At 55.8% G+C, this 20,983-nt stretch overlaps 2 protein-coding genes across 23 annotated transcripts in view; one reads left to right on the top strand and one right to left on the bottom strand.

The window, feature by feature from the left end:
- The window catches only part of WDR20 (WD repeat domain 20), a 66,258-nt gene extending 62,689 nt beyond the window's left edge, over window positions 1-3,569 (top strand). For all 12 annotated transcript variants that reach the window (XM_059183153.1, XM_059183164.1, XM_059183157.1 and 9 more), the window contains one exon: window positions 2,734-3,569. In XM_059183153.1, coding sequence (XP_059039136.1) covers window positions 2,734-2,781 — 48 coding nt within the window. In that variant the 3' untranslated portion in view covers window positions 2,782-3,569. The remainder of the gene's footprint in view (window positions 1-2,733) is intronic.
- Window positions 3,570-5,814: 2,245 nt separating this feature from the next.
- The window catches only part of MOK (MOK protein kinase), a 51,669-nt gene continuing 36,500 nt past the window's right edge, over window positions 5,815-20,983 (bottom strand). For 7 of the 11 annotated variants that reach the window (XM_059183167.1, XM_059183173.1, XM_059183174.1 and 4 more), the window contains 7 exons: window positions 14,459-14,537; window positions 14,291-14,339; window positions 12,352-12,530; window positions 10,768-10,869; window positions 9,667-9,840; window positions 9,099-9,213; window positions 5,815-7,666 (listed from right to left, as the gene is read on the bottom strand). In XM_059183167.1, the coding sequence (XP_059039150.1) occupies window positions 7,310-7,666; window positions 9,099-9,213; window positions 9,667-9,840; window positions 10,768-10,869; window positions 12,352-12,530; window positions 14,291-14,339; window positions 14,459-14,537 (1,055 nt within the window). In that variant the 3' untranslated portion in view covers window positions 5,815-7,309. Of the gene's footprint in view, window positions 7,667-9,082; window positions 9,214-9,666; window positions 9,841-10,767; window positions 10,870-12,351; window positions 12,531-14,290; window positions 14,340-14,458; window positions 14,538-20,983 lie in introns of all 11 variants that reach the window. The other 4 variants (XM_059183169.1, XM_059183172.1, XM_059183171.1 and 1 more) reach the window with 4 other exon arrangements.

Here is a 20,983-nt window from a genome sequence, read left to right on the forward strand (position 1 = left end):
GGGGCCTGTGTTGCCCGTCTTTCTCTCTGTCCCCGGGTAACCTTTAAACGAAAGCACAGCCGATAGAAGCAAGATGACCTTGACACTGGATTTTTGGTTGAACGGCAGGATTTCTCCGGGCCTCCACGGTCCATCCCAGTGAAGCCGGTTCCATCTCCAGGAAGGGAACAGGTGGGGTTGACATCCCGCTGGCCATGCCAGGCCCGATGGGGACCGTGTCTGCTGGCTCCAGACAGCCTCTGGATGGCCTCCCTCCCCTAACGCTGACCTGCAAAGGCCTCAGGCTGCTTGTGTCCAACGATCCCTCGTGCCCTCCTAGGAATGCTCCAGACCCTCACCTGCACCCTGGGGTTGTGTCCCCTCAGCAAGGCATGTCTGCTTGGTGCCAGGCTGCTGGAGGCCCACCATTGTGTCCCTCCCTCCATGCCAGGCTGGCGTCCTGGGCCATGTCCCAGTGTGGTGACCGAGGGGCGGCACCAGGGTGTGGATCCCAGGTCCATACTGGTGTACAGTGTCCATAAGAAATTGTCCCCCACAGGGGACATCGGAAGGGCTAACCCCGTGATCAAGACCCTTCAGTTCCCTGGGCAGGGGAGCATCTGGCAATTGATGTTTGTGAGCAGAAACCCGGGGAAGGCGGGGTTGAGATGGCTGCTTGTTCAGGTGACCTTGGTGATCCCTTTTGAACCTGGGCCTCATGCGGACAGCGGGGGGTTGTGGTTGGGGGGGCGGAGAGGCTGCAGCCAACGGAAACTGGAGAGTGAGTGAGTCTGTGTAGGAGAGTGGAACTCCCCCCAGATCCCCGAGGATGGGGTGGCATCTTGGGGTGCCCTGCTGATGCTGTGGCCGTCGCACTCCAGATCGGAGAGGGTCGAAGGCAGGGCTGGGCGGCGCGGGCCACCTGCAGCCTTGCGGCACAGGACTGGGGCGCCCCAAACCCAGATGTGCTCCACAGCGTTCCCAAGGCTTCATACGAGAAAATGACATAAAATACTCCCTTAATAATTTGTACATTCATTACCTGTTGAAACGATAATATGCGCTATATTGGGTTAGATGTCTTAGAACTAATTTCACCTTTTCTCGTTAACTGTGCTCCTAGAATTTTAAAAAATTTCACGTGTGGCTTTCCTTGTCCTCGAGTTGGACAAGGCTGGTCTGGGGGGTGGCACTGGGCGGCTGCTTTTCTCTGTGTGTCCCGAGTCTTTAAATAGCCGTGGGCGTCTCGGGCCATTGTCCTCTGGAGCGCTGCGCAGGGCTGGGGGTCTGTCCCCAGGCTGGGTCACCACTCCCCCTTTAGCGGGAGGAGCAGAGTCCTCCTCTCGTTTGGGGAGAAAAGGGTCCTCTTCATGTTGTAGACTTGGCACTGTTCCTGGACGTCCCACAGCTCCTGGGAGCCGCTGGCTGGCATCCGAGCCCCCGACACCTCTCGGAGGCAGAGCATTCTTGGGATAAAGGCTGCTTCCCTCTGGGCCGTCCCCGGAGGTCGAGTCCGACCTTGCCGGCCTCCCTGTGGCTCCCTAGGGGTCGTGAGGAGGGACGGGTCCGCGGCTCCCCTCCCTTGGCGGCTACTGCTCCCCCTACCCCGGGGAGGCGGGGGGCCAGGGTGAGGTGAGGTCCGTGGCCCCTCCAGCGGTGTAGCTGCCTGGAGGTCGTGCGTGGGAATCACAGGGGGCGCCTCACCGTTAAGTCAGCCCAGGTAATGCTCCAACTCAGGGGCAGCTCCTGGACCCGAGGGAAAGATCTGTGGATTCGGAGCAGGGGCTCCGGGGGGGACCCTCCCTTGGCTTCCTGTCCGTGTCTAGATGAGCAGCCAGTCAGTTGTGACAAATGAGATGGAAGGCGTCCCAGTGGGACAGTTTCCGGGCCCCTGCCCCCCTCCCCGCCCCCAGGGATGGGCAGAGCCGAAGGGCAGAGTCGCAGCCCCCTCGCCTTCCGTGTCCACACAGGTCCAGGGTGTGCCAATGCAGCTGCCTTTCGTCCAAGTTCAAGGCTTGTCCCGTGTCAACAGCGAACAACGGAAGCACTTCTTAGGACAGCTTATTTGTGTTCAGAGAACTGAAAACCCGGCTTCGGGGTCATGCGCTCGTAACCTTCAATTTCTTACTGAACGAACATGAGCTGCGCGGAGGCTCTGTCCCAGGGAGCGTGGAGACACGGAGATGCTCCTTGCTGTGTTGAGAGTTGGGGGGATCTCAGCTCAGGCCCCCATCTCTCAGTGGGGGTGACCTCCTGCACCCTGTCCCCAAACCCAACAGCCCAGGGCGAGACCCTCCTTTATCCTTGTGCTGAGCCCCATAAGCCGGTGCTGAAGGCCGGGGACACCACCGTCACCCCAACCAGAGCAAGTGAGACCACCCCCGCCCCCAGCAGGAAGACACCTTTAGAAAGCTCTATGCCCCACCTGTGGTGGCCTGCCTGCTGTGGGGACAAGTCGTGAGGTCAAAGGGCATCGCTGAGGTCCCCAGGAGCCCAGGCCCCAAGAGGTCGCCCGCTGCTCCCCAGGCCAGCTCTGCCCAGCGTTGGGACGCCCAGCCTGGGGCCAGCTTCAGTGACTGGGAAGGTCACACGGTGACACGGATAGGAAGAAGTAGATGAGAAACGGAGGGTTTGTTCACACACTGGCTAACAGTCCGACAAATCTGTGGTCGTAGGAGCCTCTGGCGAAGGAGGAGTGTGGCTTCCTTGGCTGCCCGTGTTTTGCTGGATTAATGTAAACTGCTTTGTTTGCAGGGTTTACTGTCATCCCCAACCAGGCCGGCTCTCCGGGTGGAACCGTAGTGTAGCGGCACCCCCGCTCCAGAACCCTCGCCCCGACGGGGCCTCATGGGAGCGACGGACGGACCGAGACGGGAGCACGGACACTCACGGAGGCGGCTGTCACCCGGAGTCACGTGCGAGGACCCGCGGGGCCCGCTCGGAAGGGCGCTCTCTGCCATTCATCCAAAGAAGCTGTTCCCATTTTAAAAAGGTTCTATTGAGACTGCAGTAAAAAAAATAAAGGGGACTTTCTTACGTTTTACTCAATTGTAATTAAAATCTCATATAGAGATCTATATAAAACTATACATATATACATAGTGCAAGATACAATAATTCTTGGACGAGAAGTCCCCTTAAATTCAATGGTTATAAATAGTATTTCACTCTGTTTTTGCACTGATGTTTCCATACGTAGGTGATCAGAGACAAGCTGGAAAGCATTCCCGGAGAAGGCTGTTGCTTTCTGACTTAAATCTGTCATTCAGGAAGATGGATGCTGCAATCGTAGATTTTTACGAATTTTTGCACTTAAAATAGTTTAATGCTTTTAGGGAAATACTTTAAATACGGGTCTCACGGACTCACAGCCCTGCAGGGTGTGAAGATGCTCTTTTTAATCTTAACAGTGACTTAACACCGGGGTCCCCTCGCAGTCAGCTCCGTATTCTGTGTGTAAATGCTGCGACTCTGCTGCTGGGGACATGGTTGCTTCACCAGTCATTTCCGTCATTTATGAGTGATCTTTCCAGTTCACACAAAAAATTAATATTAAAAGTTTCTTGAATATACTGTTTATCTTCTGTTAAGTTGGCTCAATTTTTAATGTAACTTTCTGTTCGATTCAAGTTTGGTATGAAATGGTTCGTCCTCTTGCACCGCGCTCCTGGAGGCCCCCACGAGGACGAGGACTGGCTACAGGAGCGCGGCTCATCTGGAGAGTTCTGTGGCTCTTCCGCCGCCGTGAGGAGTGGGGGGCGGCTGCTGTGCAGGTGAGCCAGGGAACCCCTTTCTCCTCCCAGTCCTTGGGCGCGGTCTGTTGTCGCCGGAAGCCCATGGGCACACGACGTCATCACGGCCTCTGGCGAGTCCAGGGTGTGCGGACCGTCGGGGACGGGTGTCAGGTTGAGACTGGCTCCGGAGCAGCTCTGGGCGCGGGTCCTGCCCACACCCACCCACCAGCGGACGCCCCGGCCGTGGGAATCGCCATGCAGAAGGCGGTCACTTGGACCGTCTGCAGCTGCACCCGCGGAAGGCATTTTTATCCGGTGGGACTGAGCCACGGAGTGTCTGAAACAGTTCTCGAAGCGAGCACGTTAGATCTGGGACCTATGCGCACGGCGGAGCCGGAAAAACGAGCACCCGCCTCCGAGAGCTGCCGTGTGTCCGAGGCGCTGGGAGAGGAGAGGCTGGGCCACCAACGCTTCTGCAGCTCGCGGAGCCCCTGGGTCCCCGGGACAGGCACTCTGGGGGAAGGGAACGCCGGGAAACAGACCCCCCATTGTCTCAAGCGAGAGAGTCCGAAATCAATAACATACATTCAAAGTGACCTGCACGTTCTGGATGGCCTGTCACGGTGACCAAAGTGCTGGCTTCTAGGCATGGTCAAGGACACAGAAGACCCCACCTGTTGGGTCCAGGGACACCTGCGGGGGTCCACATACTGCTGCAGGTCAGCCAAGGCCAAGGCCAGAGAATGGAGTCCAGCATTCATCCTGGGATCCTCTGGGCTGGGCTCCTTTTTCTAGAAGTGACAGGTGGAAATCTGGGCATGAGGACAATGGTCACGTGTGTTAAATTTCAGGCTCTGTTGGGTTGGACGCCCCAAATGTGCCCCCGCTCATATCCCTCCTTTCACATCTCTGGAGGTGGGCGGTCCTGGCTCGGCCCCTGGGCTCGGGCTGCGGGGCGAAGCTGTCAGATGGGCCCCGGTTTGCTGTCGATGCGCCTGTAGTGGGAACGGATTTATGGCTCTTGGACCAGGTAGTCCAAGGTGGCTTCCAAATGCCTTGTAGCTGTCCTCCCCCACCCCTGCACACCCCCCTCCCAACTCCACTCCCGCCGCGGACACTGGCAGGTCCCGGGCACGGGGTCCCAGGCCAACCCCAAGTTCCGTCACCCTCGGAAGCCAGGGAAGGCTCAGCACGACTTGGGTTCGCTTTTACTTGCTGCCTTGAGCTTTCGTACACGTCTGGGGCCGGTGAAGGCGTGCTGCCCGCGAGGTGACGGGTCCAAGGGAATCTAAGAGGGGGCCAAGGCTGCGGGCCCCGGAGTCAGTGAGCCTGCCAGCGGCCAGAGGAAACGCGGCAGGCCCACGAGTGTCCCCGGTGCTGGGGGTTGGGGGGGAGCAGGGAGCAGCCGCGCTCAGGTCCCTTGGGTGGCGTCACCTTCGCTCTTTCTACCCCACAAGCAGGTTCACACGTGAAGGCGCTGTCAACGGGAGCTCTGGGACCAGCACCCCAGGCCGCACCTGCATGCCGGGGCAACTGGGCCATGTGTGCTCATGCCCTCTGGGGCTCAGGGCAGGAGGACCCTGTCGGGGAGGAACGGAGGCTGGTGCACTGGGCTTTGTCGCTTGGGAAGAGTGTTGCCCGCAAAGGCTCACCTGGTCTTCAGGTCCCCTTCACCACCTTCCCAGCCTGGAGCTAGCGGAGACCCACCAGGGCCTCGAAAGTGGGTGGAGGCGGCCCCTGGCACGGGCCCAGCACAGGGCCTGGAGGCCAGGCACAGCCAGAGCCATTCCGGCTGCCCAGGGACTGGCTCCCATGCTGAGGGCGTCTGGGTGGGTGCCGGAAGGGAGAGCGTGGCCCGCTCCTCCGTGGGTGCCAGTGCACAGGGGGCTGGACTGCCCGCTTTGGGGCCTGGTGTGGCTGCGCTCCGGGCTCCTGGCTCCGGGCTGCCTGCCTCCCAGCCTTGTCTTCCAGAGACCAACATGAAGCCAAAAGAGCTTCAGTGGGTGGACAGGTCGCACCCACAAGGGCCTGGCCTGCCCCAGAGAGGCCCTCAGTGGAGACAAGTCTGCTTTCTCAGAAACGCATGCGGGAGAACTTGAAAGATTTTCCTCTTGAATTTTATACACTTACAGGGGTAACAGCTTTCCTAAATACACAAATTCTTGTCAGTCCTTAAATGGTCCTTAGCCAGTCCTCGAGGACAGGAGCATGCCCCGTGAACCACTGCCCGTCGGGGGCCCGGTTCTCCGGCAGCCTCCTCGGCCTGGGTTCAGAGTGTGGGCACGCAGGCCCTGCAGGGCCCTCTGCAATCCCAGGAGTCTGCTCCTGTCCCCCTGGCCCTCCTGCTGCTCAGCCCCAGCGCCACCTGCTCTGGCCTCCTCCTCGCCTCAGCTCCCAGGGGCCCCGGAACTCCCAGGTCTTCTGCAGAGGCAGAGCAGTGCCCCCTTGACCCCCAGAGCTCCCACTACAACAGGGAATCTGGAAGCCTCTGCCAGGGTGTTAAATGGGCTCAAAGGAAGCTCTTTCCAGCCCCTCCTCATGAGGTGTCGTTTCTGGTGCTGAATCTGCCCTTCGGCCGGGCCGGCCTGGGACCTCCGGCCTGCCCCCGACCTAGCAGGCAGGTCAGAGGCGGTGGCCACTGGAGAGCGTGTGGAAGAGCATCACGGATTTGTCTTTAAAGAGGGAATAAGAAGACTAAAACTAACCTGGGAAATTTGCTTTCTCTTAATGGTGTACATTTGTGAAGATAAAACGAAGGCGTCACTACCCGACATCCCAAGACAAAAAGGGGCTCAGGAGGGGCCTGGCGTCTGCCCAGCAGGCGGGTCCGCGGCAAAGCTAAGCAGCATCCCTACTGCGGAGCCAACACCAGAGGCCGCGGGGAAGCCGGTGCTCTGACGTGCCCCACGCGTGGCGGCCTCGTCTGGCCACAGCCTCCCAGGGCACGAAGGCCACGTGCACCCAGGCAGAGCCTCTGGCTTCTCAAGTGCCACAAAACTAAGCTGTACCAAAGCCTTCCCAACAAAATAGATTCCCACGTATGTTCCCAAGACTTAAAATAGAGAAATGCATGTTAGGACACATGTTTAACTCAGGAAATATTAAAATATCGCACTGATAGCTTGTTCTTTAATAAAACTCCGACAGCATGATGTAACTGCGACATGCCCGTGCGACTGGTGACATCTAAAGAAGGCACGACGCGCAGAGCCCGTGCTGAAACCAAGCCTAAATAACACAGTGTATAAACTCCGACTTCTGTTTTGATTCCGATTAAAAAAAATTACAAAATATTCTCTGCCCCAAATCTCTCGGTTAGAAACATGAGAAGAAAGCCTGGGCTGAGGTGGTTTTACGGATGTGTTGACTGGAGCACAGGACAGCCGCTTTCAGGACACCCGGAGCCGCAGGCTGGGGGTCCAGGCCGAGGGGGCACCAGCTGGCCGGCGGGGCCGTGCCTCTGGGGACGCCAGGCTCTGCGAGGGGGACACGCCAGGCCTCACCCCGCAGCCCTCCCCTGGGGGCTCGGTGGCGATCCACGGGCCAGCCTGGCCACACCCAGTCTCCGCTCCCAGGGGCGAGCCAGCGGGGGCCTCTCAGCGCCCCCCGCCCTTCCTCTGGATCGAGGGCAGGCAGTACTGCTTCGGGTCGGGCTTCGTGTCCTTGTGTGCATCTGTCTGTCGAAGGAAACAGACACTCGGCGGGGCCGGCCTGAGAACCGTGGGCCACGGGGAGCGAGCGCGATGCGCTACCTTCTGGCGGGCGCCAACACCCTCGAGGGGCCTCAGCCCCAGCACTTTCCTGCCGGGCCCCGGGCCGAACACGGGGTGCAGCGCGGGGCTAGGATACGAGGATGGTTCGGTCACTCCCGAAAGCTTCAGTCTGGGCAGTTCCGTGACGTAGGCTGGGCCTGGTCTCTTGGGATGGTCCTCCTCTGGCTTTAGGGACTGTTTCTTGAAACAAAACACAGGGCAGATGAACGTACAATGGTGTCTCCTTCATGGAAATTAGGAAAAACAAGAGAGGCTCTTTTGCACAACTTCGGCCTAATGGAACTTGACCAAGAGGTGTGGCCATACGGCGACTAGACGGTATGCCCGCCACCCAGGCCCCCCGGAGCGTCCCACGGTAGTTTCACATGGAGTCCGCCCCGCGGGGCAGCTGACTGCGGCCTGGCCTGGCCTGACACGATGGAGGACACAGAGATGGTCACAGCCGTGCTCCACGGGCTGCGGCTGTGCTGGTGGCCCTGCTCTAACTCCGGGTTGGCCAGATCTGCCTGCCGTCTTGCTCTAGTGTGGCTAATGAGCTAAGAATTTTTTTACTTAAAAAAAAAAAAAAAAAAGATTCTATTTATTCATTTATTTGAGGGGAGGGAGAAAATCTGTAGCAGATTCCCTGCCGAGCCCAGAGCCAGACGTGGGGCTCGATCCCAAGACCCCGAGATCACAATCTGAGCCAAAACCAAGAGTTGGACACTCACTCAACTGAGCCACCCAGGCACCGCTACATTTGCTAATAGTTGCAAATAATTTCATGGCACATAGCAGATGGAATGCCATCGCAGTGCCCTAAGTCTTACTGGGAAAGAGCCCCACGGTTGGCTGATGGACCACCCACGGCACCAGAGAAAAGAGGGCAGCTGTGATGGGACCTTATGGCCCACAAAGTGGGGAAGGCCTCCCATGTGGCCCCTCTCGACACGGGCGGACTGTGGTGGGTGCTGGCTGGAGCGACACAGACAAACGTTTCCCTGGCGGTTGGGAGGCAAAATAAGGGGGCTCAGGTGGGCGGGGGTGTGTGTCACCATTCGGGGCCCGAACTGCTGAAAGGGAGCCACCTCCACCCTTAAAGGGAAGGCCTGAGTAGAAAAGCAGGTTTGGGAGAAGAGAGTGGGGGATTGGGTCTGAACCACTCGCCTATTAGCCGAAGGGAACCTTCAGCAGGCGGCTGGAAACAGCAGTCTGGAATTCCAGAAAGCAGCCTGGCAGCAGACATGTCAGTGACCTCAGCTCCTAGCACGAAGTGACACGCAGAGATGCTGGGACGAGTGACCAAAGGGCTGGTGGGGCCCAGTGGCGGGGGCCACGTGGGGCGCTCACCGATGGAAAGACTGCGGAAGGAACTTGTTGATTCTAAAGCAAATGATCTGTGGGCGTGGGGACCGGTCACCGGCTTGCCGGGTCACCCGGGGCCAATTTACCTTCTCCGTGTCCCCTGCCAGGGTCAGTCAGAGGGCACAGGAAGGCATGGGGTCAGGCCTCGAAGACGGGCACCCTTCCAGGTGGGGGCGGGGGGCACGTCCTCCACAGAGACACGGGCCACCCGAGGGCATCCTGGCCCAGCCACAACGGCCGTTCGTAGCTCACCACCTTCACTCAGTACCTGCTGGCTGTCCTCCTCGGCAACGTGCCAGCGGTTACTGAGTAGTTCTGAAGCCACGGGGCGCTCTGGAAAGAAAGCTCTTCTGTGGCCAGCCAGAGCCTGCTTCTCAGCCGCCCTGCAGGGAAGGGAGAGGGAGGACGCGCCCCTGAGAAGGTGCCCAGCACAACGGCGCATCCCTCTCCCTGTTCCCAAGCTGGAATTCCACTATGCTTGCCCTGGCACAGGGCCCCGAGGTGTGGGGTTCGACGCCCTCAGGCAGCTCCTCCTGTGCCAGGTACCAGCGTGCCCCCAACCCCACAGCCAGGTCCCCTGCTGTCACTGCTGTGCGCCAGGCCCCTCCTGGAGGTTTGATCACCGGGGCCTCAGCATCAACCTCAAAGCAGCCGCCGAGCCCTCCTCGAGCCCTGCCGCGGGCCACTGACCACCACCTCCTGGAAGGCCACACCAGCCAAGAGCGAGGGGGCCACCTCGGGGGTACCCGGTTCAGGATAGAGCTGTTCCCAGACCTACCCGCCCCTGCTCCAACGGCCCAGCTCCCGCCACAACCCGGAGCTGCGCAGGTGCCCACCTCTGCTCCTGGAAGTAGGGGTGTCGCAGGGCCTGGTGGGCAGTGATTCTCTCATCGGGATCATAGGCCACCATTGCGTGCAGGAGGGAGAGGCATTGTGGGGACAGACTGGCTGTCAGTAGAGGTATTCCTGATCCCTTTTTAAAAGGAAAATCAAAACTCATAGCTCTCGACCTGTATTAAAAGCCCAATGATAATAAACGATCATGCCATGATCTAAAGCACGTGGCCAGCCGCCGTCATGATTCCACAGGGCCCTGTGCTGAGGACAGTTTATGCACTAAGCAGGGGTGCAGCCACACTGTTGTCCAGACCCAGAGACGTGCAGCAGCAGAGGGACGCCCTCTCATGTGAGCCTCAGACTCGGGGTGATGATGTGCCGGCATAGGCTTGTGAGTGGGAACCGACCCGCCACCCTGGCGCAGACGGTCACGGTGGGGGAGACTGTGTGGGCCCCAGCTGGGATTCCCCTACAGGGGATCTCTGTGCCTTCCACTAAGTTTTGCTCTGAACTTGAAACTGCTCTAAAAAATAAAGTCTGGTTTTAGAAAGGGACTGGGGAGGAGGTCTGAGAAGTCTGTTGTGCCGTCAATGCAAGCACACAACTTTCCTCTGAGCAGACTAACAGCACGTTCCTAGCTGAGAAGAGGGAAAACTCGCGCCTCCCTGCCCGCCAGGGCCCAGGAGCCGCTGCACCCCAGACCAAACCAAACCCTGACCCGTCGTGGCCCGGCTGTCAGGGCTGCTGACAGCGCTAGGTGACCGTCACACGGACGCCTCACCACGCACAGCCAGAGTGTGGGCACCTTCTCCACCCAAAGGTCTCTCAGTCCCGGGTAAATATTCGGAGGACGAGCCCTGCCCGCCAGGCCTTCAGCGAGGCCGACTGAACTCCCCCGTGCTGCTGGAGGGCGAGCAGTCCTGGCAGGGCCCCTGCGGGATGACAGCCCGGAGCAGCCCCTTCGGCGGCTGCAGGGACCCAAGCAGAGGGAGGGCCTACAAGGGCAGGAGAGGCACGGCCTGGTCCCCTCGGCTGGCGGCCACCACCAGCCCTGGCAGGGAGCAAGTTCCACGGGACTCTGGGGCGCACGCCACACTTACTGTGTGAACTTGGCGAGGGTCTTCCCAGGAGGCGTGCCGATGACATCATGGATTTTTGAGATCTGGTCTAGCTCATCAGCTCCGGGGAAGAGGGGCTGCAGACTGGAGAGCGGGACGGGGCTGCGGTGAGGACAGGCCTCCTCTGCCCGCGTCCCCCTCTGCCGGGCGGCTCGCTCACACGGAAACCCGAGGACACGGTCCCACCCGCGTGCTCCTGCCTGCAGCCGTGGGGTTTCCAGTCCCCCTTCGGCTCGGGTCTGCTTCTCCTTTCCAGACAGGGGGGTGTCCTTCTGAGAGGCAGCTCACGTTCCTCTGCACACCCTGGGGTCTCCACGGTGAGACGCATCAGCCCCACAAGTCTCCTGTCACGGGAGGTTTTCCTACAAAACTCCACGGTGGGCCGGGTCTGGTTCTGGGGACAAATGAAGTCCAAGAAACATTTTGGTTTCCGGAGTGTTTATGGATTTTGGAATTGTGGATGAAAGCTTTTCAGCTTATATAAATAAATTCAATTTGCAGGACGCGCCACAAAGAGTTTGAGACGGGAGCCCTGCGTGGGAAAGCCACCGTGTCCGTGGCTCCAGGAGAGAGGAGGAGCATGCCGGCAGGCGGGGAGCAGCTCTGAGACGGGGCGGGCGGCAGGGCTGTGTGTGGCGAGCCCCCTCCCCGCACCAGCCATCATGTTCCCAGCACCGTAGTCCACTCCCCGGACGGAACTCAGCGCAGCAGGAAGGCCTGTCTCTGCCAGTACTTAAGCGTCCATGAAAAGCGCCACTCAGCTTTCCAAAAATAACAAGTCGATTCTCAGCCGGTGTGTCCTGAAGGACACGCACGTCTGTATTGATGAAGTGGGCAGCTGAGCTGGCGAGAGCAGATGACCCGCGTCCTCGCCTAGGCATGTCACCCAGATGTTGAATTCACCTGCTCGTCCGTAACAGTCCACTCCGAGCAAGCGAACACCAGCCCACCTGCTCCGTGGGGCTCTTCCACCCCTAGTAGGGGTGAGCCCTACTCACCCCTGCGTGGGATCAGCCCACCTCCCTTCTTCATGGGCCACAGTTCCACCTGCCGACTAAGCACGAAGGCTGAGGGGCAGGGCTTTCTAGAATCCAGCTGTGCCACAAGGTGACCCACCCTCACACCTGTGACCAGCACATCCTACACACTGTCTCAGGGTAGGTCCCAGGAGCAGGGACACTGCTCTCGCGCCCCCAAGGTGGACCCCAAAGGGTGGCAATAAGCACGTTTCTACTCTGGTCCTGAACTCCCGAGTCAACCGTCTCACTGGCGAAGCCGAGCAGGGAGCCCCGCCGGCCGCCGGCCAAGATAGGGAGGAAGAAACCGATGCTGTTCTGCACTTAGTCATGTGCGAACAAGGACAAGTATTTGACGAAAAGGAAATGAAAGCCGAGTGTGTTTTCTGTCACGTGAAATAGTCCCGTCGGCAGGACGACGGTGCAGTCTGTCTGGTAAAGGAAGGGCCTGGCCTGAAGCCACCCGGTGGGTAGGCCGAGCCTTGCCAGGCAGCCCGCTTCGGGACATCGGCCTGGAGGCCTGCGGGCACGAGGCGGGCCTCAGCTCTACCTGGCAATCTCGTAGAACACGCAGCCAGCGCTCCACAGGTCCATTTTGTAGGTGTAGAAGCCGTCGGTGAGGAGACACTCCGGGGCTCGGTACCAGCGGGTAGAGATGTACTCCGTGTAGGGTTGCTTGGAGTAGACGCTCCGGCAGGATCCGAAGTCCCCCAACTTCAGGACATCCTGCTGCAGGGACAAATGACATCTCACCAAGCAGCTGTTACAGTAGAGACCACTTCAAATATTTATGTGCCGATGGGAAAATTACGAGCACCGAAAGCAGCTTATAAAATACAAATGACTTCATGAGCACGCACGAGGGCCTCTAACACGTACCAGAGTGGGGTTTCTATCCAGTAGGTTGCGTTTACAAATATCCTGGCTCTGTTTTACAAATATTTCCAAATGTCTATAGGTCTTGGGAAATTTTAAGTCACAGCATGAGTCTACAAATGAATTAAAAACACCATAGTGGTTCGTTGGCTCTATTGTGTCTCTAACTTCCATCTGTCCAACTCTTCTGGCCCCTTTGTTCTGCCCCTGAGGATGGGGGAAGTAGTGGCCAGCTCTCTGGAGCCACGGGTTCTTTGGGTCAAGTCAGAAAGAACAGGGAGACATGTTTCAAGATATCTCTCCCATTTTGTTCACCCCTCACATTCGGGTAATAACATACACGATGTCAACAAATTTGGAGTCTCTGTGCCTACACCTATAGCAAACATTAAACGCAGCACATTTCCTAGCCAGGTTATCAAGGAACTTCATTCCAGGCTTTCACCTGATCCCATCACCCAGTGCGTCATGTCGGACCTCCAACAAGATTGTAAGTCTTGTTAAAAGGCAAGAAAAACAGTCTGGGGGACAAAGCAAGCATCAGAACCAGCTTCAGACATGGCATACAGTTAAGAATTTTGGAATGACTCGTCAGGGAATTTAAAATCTCTACAAGTGAATAGTTAAGGGCTCTAGTGGAAAAAGTAGATGATGGCCAAGTTCAGGGAAAATTCACATGGGAAATGCAAGCAGAGAGATGGAACCTCTAAGAATCAAAAGGAAGCACTAGAAATAAAACCACTGTGCCAGAAATAAAAAATGACTTTGATAAGCTCATCCACAGGCTAAACAGCGGAGGAAAGAATCAGCAAGCTGGAAGACACACCAACAGAAACTTCCAAACTGAAATGCAGAGACAACAAATGGCGAAGACAGAGAACAGCCAACAACTGTGGGACAACTTCAAAAGGTGCGGCACTCCACACTACGGTGTGGACAAATGTCAGAATGGCGACGTGAGGGACAAATTCAGACCAAGAAAGAACACATACTACAAATGCCATTTAGAGAACATTCTAGAAAGTGCAAACTAATGCCTGGGGACAAGGGGACAGCGGACAGGAGGGATGACCAAGAGTATGAATAACCTTCCAGAGACAAAAGGTCTGTCTGCCTGGCTGTGATGATGGCTTCATGTGTGTATACATATCGCCAAACTTACCAGCCTTCACACTTGGAAATACGTACAGTGGATGTGGCTGGAGTATGGGACAGACCTGAGTGCAAATCCTGCCTTTTCTGTTTTCACATGCACAGAGTTTGGAGTGATAATATGAATGGAGTTTATTTATCTATTATTTTTTAAGTAGTGTTTATACTCAACATGGAGCTTGAATTCATGATCCCGAAATCAAGAGTCACACACTCCACCGACTGAGCCAGAACCACACCCCAGCGGTTGATTTTTGTCTAGAGTAAGAAGAGAGTGCCTAAGATTATCTCCAGATGTAAAGTTGTATTGATGGCACTTATTAAATAAACCACTTCTTCCAACGGGGAGACAACAACAGTGGAACAAACGTGGTGTCCAGCGGACTGAAAAGCCTCCCGAGCACAAAGGCTTCCCATTCTTCCTTTCTTCTGATATAATTTTTTTATATAGAAGTTCTTACCTTTATTAATATATTTTCTGGCTTTACATCTCTGTGAAATATTCCATTTCTGCATTCAATATAAAAGGATAGAATTAATTTGTGCCTCATTCAAATTTTTACATTGAATTTTTAATGAATGTTAATACATTTTATCAATTTGGAGCTGCTAATTCTCCAACAGCATACCTGTGCATATGATCAAGGGATTTACATAACTGGTACATATAGTGCATAATCTTTTTTTCTGATAATGGGTGTCTTCTCCCTGTGCAATCAAGGAAATTGCCGATATGGTTACCAATGATATATAACCCATTTTCTGAAAACAAAAATAGAATCCAACAATTTTATTTAATGATGTGTGAAAATCTAAAAAACAACTTTTAGTAACTTCAGGAAATACAGAGTGCACACACTAAATCCACCATTTAAAGTTCTACATATTGAGGCGCCTGGGTGGCTCAATGGGTTAAGCCTCTGCCTTCGGCTCAGGTCATGATCTCAGGGTCCTGGGATGGAGCCCTGCGTCGGGCTCTCTGCTCAGCGGGGAGTGTGCTCCCCACCCCCACCCCGCCTGCCTCTCTGCCCACTTGTGATCTCTGTCTGTCAAATAAATAAATAAAATCCTACATACTGGCATGATCTCATGTAAAATCCCCCCTGCATGCCTTCGGATCACAACAGCAGTACAGAGTAATAAACACCTGCGCAGTTTGGTCTGATAAGCCCCACTCACTGCCCCCAGCCCCCACCGCTGGGGCAGGTCTTCCGGGACACGCCCTTCCAAACTGCTGAGATGTCAAGAATAACTTGGAAATCCAGGGTTTTCCTTGGCTTCCAGTCCGGAATTTTTAAGATTTTATTTATTTGAAAGAGAGCTTACTGGAGCGCAAGTGGGGAGGAGCGACAGGGACAAGCGGACTCCATCTCACGACCCTGAGATCAGGATCTGAACTGAAACCAAGAGCCACCATTTAACCAATGGAGTCACCCAGGTACCCCTGGGGATTTCCATCTTGAAGGGGGATGGATCTCAGTTCCACAGAAGTGGGTTTTAAATGGAAGAAGACCCAGGACTGCTTTGAATTTCACAGGCCACTCTCCTCGTCAGGCACACCTGCTCCCCGGGCCGCCCGCCTGTGGGTCTTTGTGTCCCATGACTCTTAGCAACACACTCCCGCACGGCGCTTATACTTGTTCCAGAAGATGGTACCCCCTACTCGACTTTGATTTCAAAGGGGTGCGTTTTATTTTTGAACCAGAAAAACCACCATTCCCGCTGACAAGCCAGGAAGCCACTCTCCCTCTGTGAGTGCACATCCCCTTTGACCTCTTTGCTCCTTTGTTTGCCATTTCTGTTGACAAATTTATTCTTTTTCTCTCCCTAGACAAGAATATTTTCTGTTAATAGAAAGTAATTTGAATTGCAAAATGTCTAAGTATAATTAACTTTTGTTCATAATACTGTAATTTTTTTGTTGTTTCAAATAATTATCACCAACTTTCTAGAATTTAAAAGAACTAAATGAAGACTTAGTCCTCTCTCCCTAGCTTGAGTCATTCTGTAACTTTATATTAAATTCCTATCTGTTTAAGAACCGAAAGGAAGCAAAATTTCTCTTCACCATCACATGTGCCATTAGATGAAAAGCTTCCTGAAATCTGGTTCTTGTCCTGAACTAGCCCGGCACTCAGGACCCCTTCCTCCCAACGGGGGGCTCTCAGGCTACAGGGGCAACTGAGTCTCCCGGGGGCTCACGAACACCTGTGATGCTCCTCCCACCTCTAGGCATTTTGGTTCAGGAGGTTCTGCTCGGGGCTCCAAAAGCTGCCTTAGGAACAAGTTCCCAGGTGCAGCTGCCTGGCCTGGACCCTCACTTGGAGGGTCCACGCCCTACCACATCCCTCTTGTCCATCAAACGTTTCAGCCACATTCCAAAGCTCTCCTGCTTCACCCCTGTGCTCAGGCTACTCTGTTCTAGAAGCACCTTCCGGCCACGCCCATACGCCCAGATCTCCCAGCACACACTTGTCAGGACCGTCATCTGAACTTGCACTCAGGAAGGTGGAGTCCTCCACGGAAAGTCTAACCCACCCAGTCTCCACCATCAACAACGGATGCTTTAAAATGCCGACTCCCGTGGGGGCCTCTCGGTGGCTCAGTTGGTTAAGCCTCTGACTCCGGTTCAGGTCATGAGCTCAGGGTCGTCTACTTGTCCCCCTCCCTCTGCTCGTGCATGTGTGCTCTCACTGTCTCAAATAAATAAAATGTTTTTTAAAATACAATACAATAAGATGGTGATTCCCAGCTGCAAACCCAGACCTAATGAATCATAAAACAAAACATATGGGCCAGGAATCTGCATTTCTCGGCTGCCCTCAGTGCCCCGAGTAAGCGCCCTCCTCGGTACTGACCCTTCCTTTCCTCTTTGTTCCCCCACCCACCCACTCCGAGTCCTGCAAGTAAGGACGTGGCTCCCTCCACCCCTGTGCCCCTTTGTGAGAATCCCTGCCGACGTGAAGGGGCTCCTGAGGGAGGGAGGGGCAGTGTGAACTGCCTGGAACCTTGGTCTGAACAATCTCGGAATCCACACCCTTGACCAAGAGGGGGCTGACGATCCATTCCCTACAACGGTTTTTCAAAAACAAGATCCTAACTTTCTAGACCTGAGACTCTACCTGATTCTCAATAGATTCTTGTTCTCAAACATCTTGCAACAAGGATGAGAATTAATCAACCACTCGTAAGCGCCTGTGTATCCTGAACGCCAGCAGACCGTGAATAGTGCTTCCCTGTCTGCTGTGCCTATCCCGACCAAGTTAATTTCGGCTAGCTGATTTTTTTAACCAAATATCCTCACTAAGAAGATTCTAAAGAATGTCATGTACAATATCTGTCATGTAAAAAGTATTTCCGGGAACACAATGATAGGCTGTGGCATTGGCTGCAGGGGCTAACTAACTGAAGGAACGCGGCCACCAGTGTAGTCCACCCTGTAACACAGTATCTCGCACACACCCCCTCCCACGAGAGACCCCAACCCCTAGAGGCTGCACCCGGGGCACCAGGCATGCACACCAGTCTGCATTATGGCACATGGACTAGGGTTAGAGACGCGGACCTTCTGGGGGTAGCAGGCGGGACATCAGCCTCAGCTGGCGCCGGAGCCATCCCCCACACCCCTCCCTTATCAACCACGGAAAGACTCAAGGACGGCTCCTCTGGTTCCACTCTAGGAAGCCAGCTCACCTTCAGCGAGCGCTGGACCTTCTCTGAAATCCCACTTCCTCACCTCTGCCCCGGGGGCGAGCACACAGGATGGGGAAGACTCGAGGCGGGTCCGTAGCGCACGCGCACTAACCAGCGTGAACGTGGTGGGGACGGACGAGGAGGACAGCAGTCGCTTCACTGAAGGCCGGCCAGGCGGCCACTGCTCTAACGGCGGCAGCGCTGCTGTACGGGACTCCCCACAGCCCCCCGAGGAGTTAGACGCTGGCATCATGCCCACTTCACAGACAAGGCCCAAGGCTCACAGGCCTGACCCAGACCCGCTATCCTCAGACACGCAGGGCAGGGGAGCTCTGTGCCGCAGCCACACAGCCCACCTGGGGCCACACTTCCAGAAACCACAGCATCAACACTAACAGGCTGGTGGCATAGACTCCAAGCAACAAGAAGGCCGCATCGCTCTGAATGGCAGAGCCCTACTGCGTAAGGAAAATGAAGACATCGGTCACTGGGTCAAAATGTTCCAAGGAAGTGTTAGGAACGACGAAAGATTCATTTCACTGCCACTTTCCTTTTTATATAGCCATGAACATGATCTGGGCGGAAACTGCCTAAACAGACCCAAAGAGCTCTTTTCGCAAGGACAGAAGTAAAATTACCGGGTAGGTAGAGAGCTATGCGCCGGAGACGAAGGCCCGTGTTGCCGCTTCCGCTTGTATGTAACAATGCTGCGTCTTACAGTCGGTCGGTCAGATTGATGTGACATAAAAATAACACCGATCTGATCCGACAGGGTGACATCTGTCACAGGTGATAAGACACACTGCCTAAGCTCTTCACGGAAATGAACCGTGCTGTGTTCATCACACTTCAAGTCAAACCACACTTCATTCCCCAATATCACGGATTTACTTCAGGGTGCCTGCCCGACCCCTGGTACAACCCTGGGATGCCTGGGTGGCTCAGTTGGTTGGACGACTGCCTTCGGCTCAGGTCATGATCCCGGAGTCCCGGGATCGAGTCCCGCATCGGGCTCCCAGCTGCACGGGGAGTCTGCTTCTCTCTGACCTTCTCCTCGCTCATGCTCTCTCTCACTGTCTCTCTCTCTCTCTCTCAAATAAATAAATAAAATCTTTTAAAAAAAAATGAAAGGTACAACCCTAAGGGGACAAGGCCCGGCCCACTGGACCTGCGACAGCCAGCACCCCAGCAGGGGGCCAATGGCCAGGACTTCTGGGCCTGGCCCATCTGCTGCCAGTGAAGGCTCCCAGGGTCTGAGTGGCCACGTCTGCCAAAAGAAGAGGGGAGGGACAAGCAGACGAGGAGGGGCAGGGGACCACGTGGCTCCATGGGGGCCAGTGGTGGCCTTGACAGCCAGACCTTTCCCGGTTCCACCTCCCAAGAGGCCTGACTGAGCTTCCGGCAGCAGAGGCGAGGTTTGACCGTAAACTCCCTCTTTTGTATGGGAACCAGCTGAATAGCATGTGCTCCCTGTGGTGAAACCAACCTACAGCCCGTGATGTCTATAGCCACCAACTGGTAGATGACACCATGTCACACAGGCAACAGTGCTGGGAACTAGGAGGGCACCCATGCTGGAGCCAGCAAGGCCTCACTGTCTGAGAGCGAATGGTTCAGTGGCCAGAGGGGGACACACAATAAAGCAGCAGATACACGGAAACGAGAGCGAGATGCCACGGAGCGGGGCAGGGGAGCTGAGGAAGCTGACACCCGAGGCTCCGAACCAGGCACCGCAGGGTGGGGAACAGTGACCTAGCCACTCAAAAAGCAGAGGAATTTAACTTGAAACAGTTAAAAAAAAAAAAAATCAGATACAAGTTAAAATAAGAGATGCCTCTGGGGGCGCCTGGCTGGCTCCGTGGGAAGAGCGTGTGATCTTGATCTTGGAGTCGTGAGTCTGACTCCAGCTTGGGTGTAGAGATCACATAAACAAGGAAACAACAGACGCCGCTATAACCAGGTTACCGTCTTCACCAGCTTCTCCTAGCAAACTTCCAGACAGGCTTCCCAGCTGCAGGGGGCAGATGCTGGGCGCCGCAAGCACAAGCCCCCGAGTCCACCCACCAGGACGGCTCATGGCACCCTGGCACGCCAGCTACTCACCCCCGCCAGGGGTGCTGCCCAGTGCACGGCGGGCAGAGAGGCTCCCCATCTCCGGGCCGCTCTCCCCTCGCAGCTCATGGTGCAGACCCATCCCGACCCCGACCTCGCAGGCCGGGCGTGAAAGCCCAGAGCAATGTTCCTCAGGTTGTTTGCGGCTGGGAGCTCCAGATGGGGCTGGGTCCCGCCTCTATCCGACCCCTCGAGAACGAGGCTTCAGGCCCACCTTGCGGGGCCAGCCGGGAGCAAGGGGGCATCCCGTGTGAGCGCAGACGGTGGTGGGGCGGGCTTCCTGGCTCCGGCAGAGGCGACCCAGTTCCAGAGCTGGTGGCGGCAACAGCAGCCTGTCTGTGCAGAGGCAGCAGCCCCTGCAACAGCCCAACCCTGCAGGATCGATTTCAGTAGCTGCTTCCCGGATGCCACATCCGGAGCGTCTCCTCAGCCTGACCGGTAACTCCGTGAAGCCGTCCAGATCACACACGTCCCTTGGGGTTAAACAGGCGAGAACAAATGCTGCTCATTGTCCGTGGTGGGAAGGGTCGACCGATACGTCCACCTATGGCCTGTTTGCTCTTTAAACAGTCTTTAAACAGAAACGTTCTCTGAAAAGCATAGTCTCTGAACTGATGCCGGTCCAGGAGCTGCTTGTTACTGGGTTAAGATATGACACGACCAAGAGCAACCGGGAACCTCTACGGTGATTCAGCGCTGCCGCGACATCGAAGCCCATCACCATTTTTCCAGTACTTAATTTTTATGTATTTTATAAAAGTTCTGGTCCACAACAGATTAGGGGGGGAAATGAACACACTAAAAACTGATGTTCCACTATAGATAGTTTTAGAAACACTGGTCTGTACATCAATCAAAAGATGCTTCTCCCTGCTTTAAAAACCACTAATGCTTCCCACTGAACATAGAATAACCTGAATTCTTACTCTGGCCCTACCCACCCCACTGGCCCCTACCTACCTCACTGCCTCTAACTCTTGTGCTCCAGCCACACTAGCCTCTTAACATCACAGTGGCCTCAGGATCTGCACTAGCTGTCTCTGTCTAAAATACTCCATCCCCATCACTCTGTGATGGGACATGTTTTGTTCACTCAGAACACTTATCCCTGTCTTGAACTCTTTCTTGATCATTTCTGTACTCGGCGTCTCTCTCTTCCTCAGAGGGTGGGCCCACATGGGTGAGACCATGTCCATCCCCAATATGCCCACTTCCAGAGCAGCGCCTGGCACGTGGCATGAAGGAGACGTCCTCTCCCGCCTCTCTTGCCTACCCCAGCCGCTCTTCCAGGAGCAGCCCAGTCATCTCCGCCTCATCTGACACCTACTGGACGAAGAGAAAATTACCCC

The sequence above is a fragment of the Mustela lutreola genome, chromosome 7 (genome assembly GCF_030435805.1).
Source record: "Mustela lutreola isolate mMusLut2 chromosome 7, mMusLut2.pri, whole genome shotgun sequence".
NCBI lineage: Eukaryota > Metazoa > Chordata > Mammalia > Carnivora > Mustelidae > Mustela > Mustela lutreola.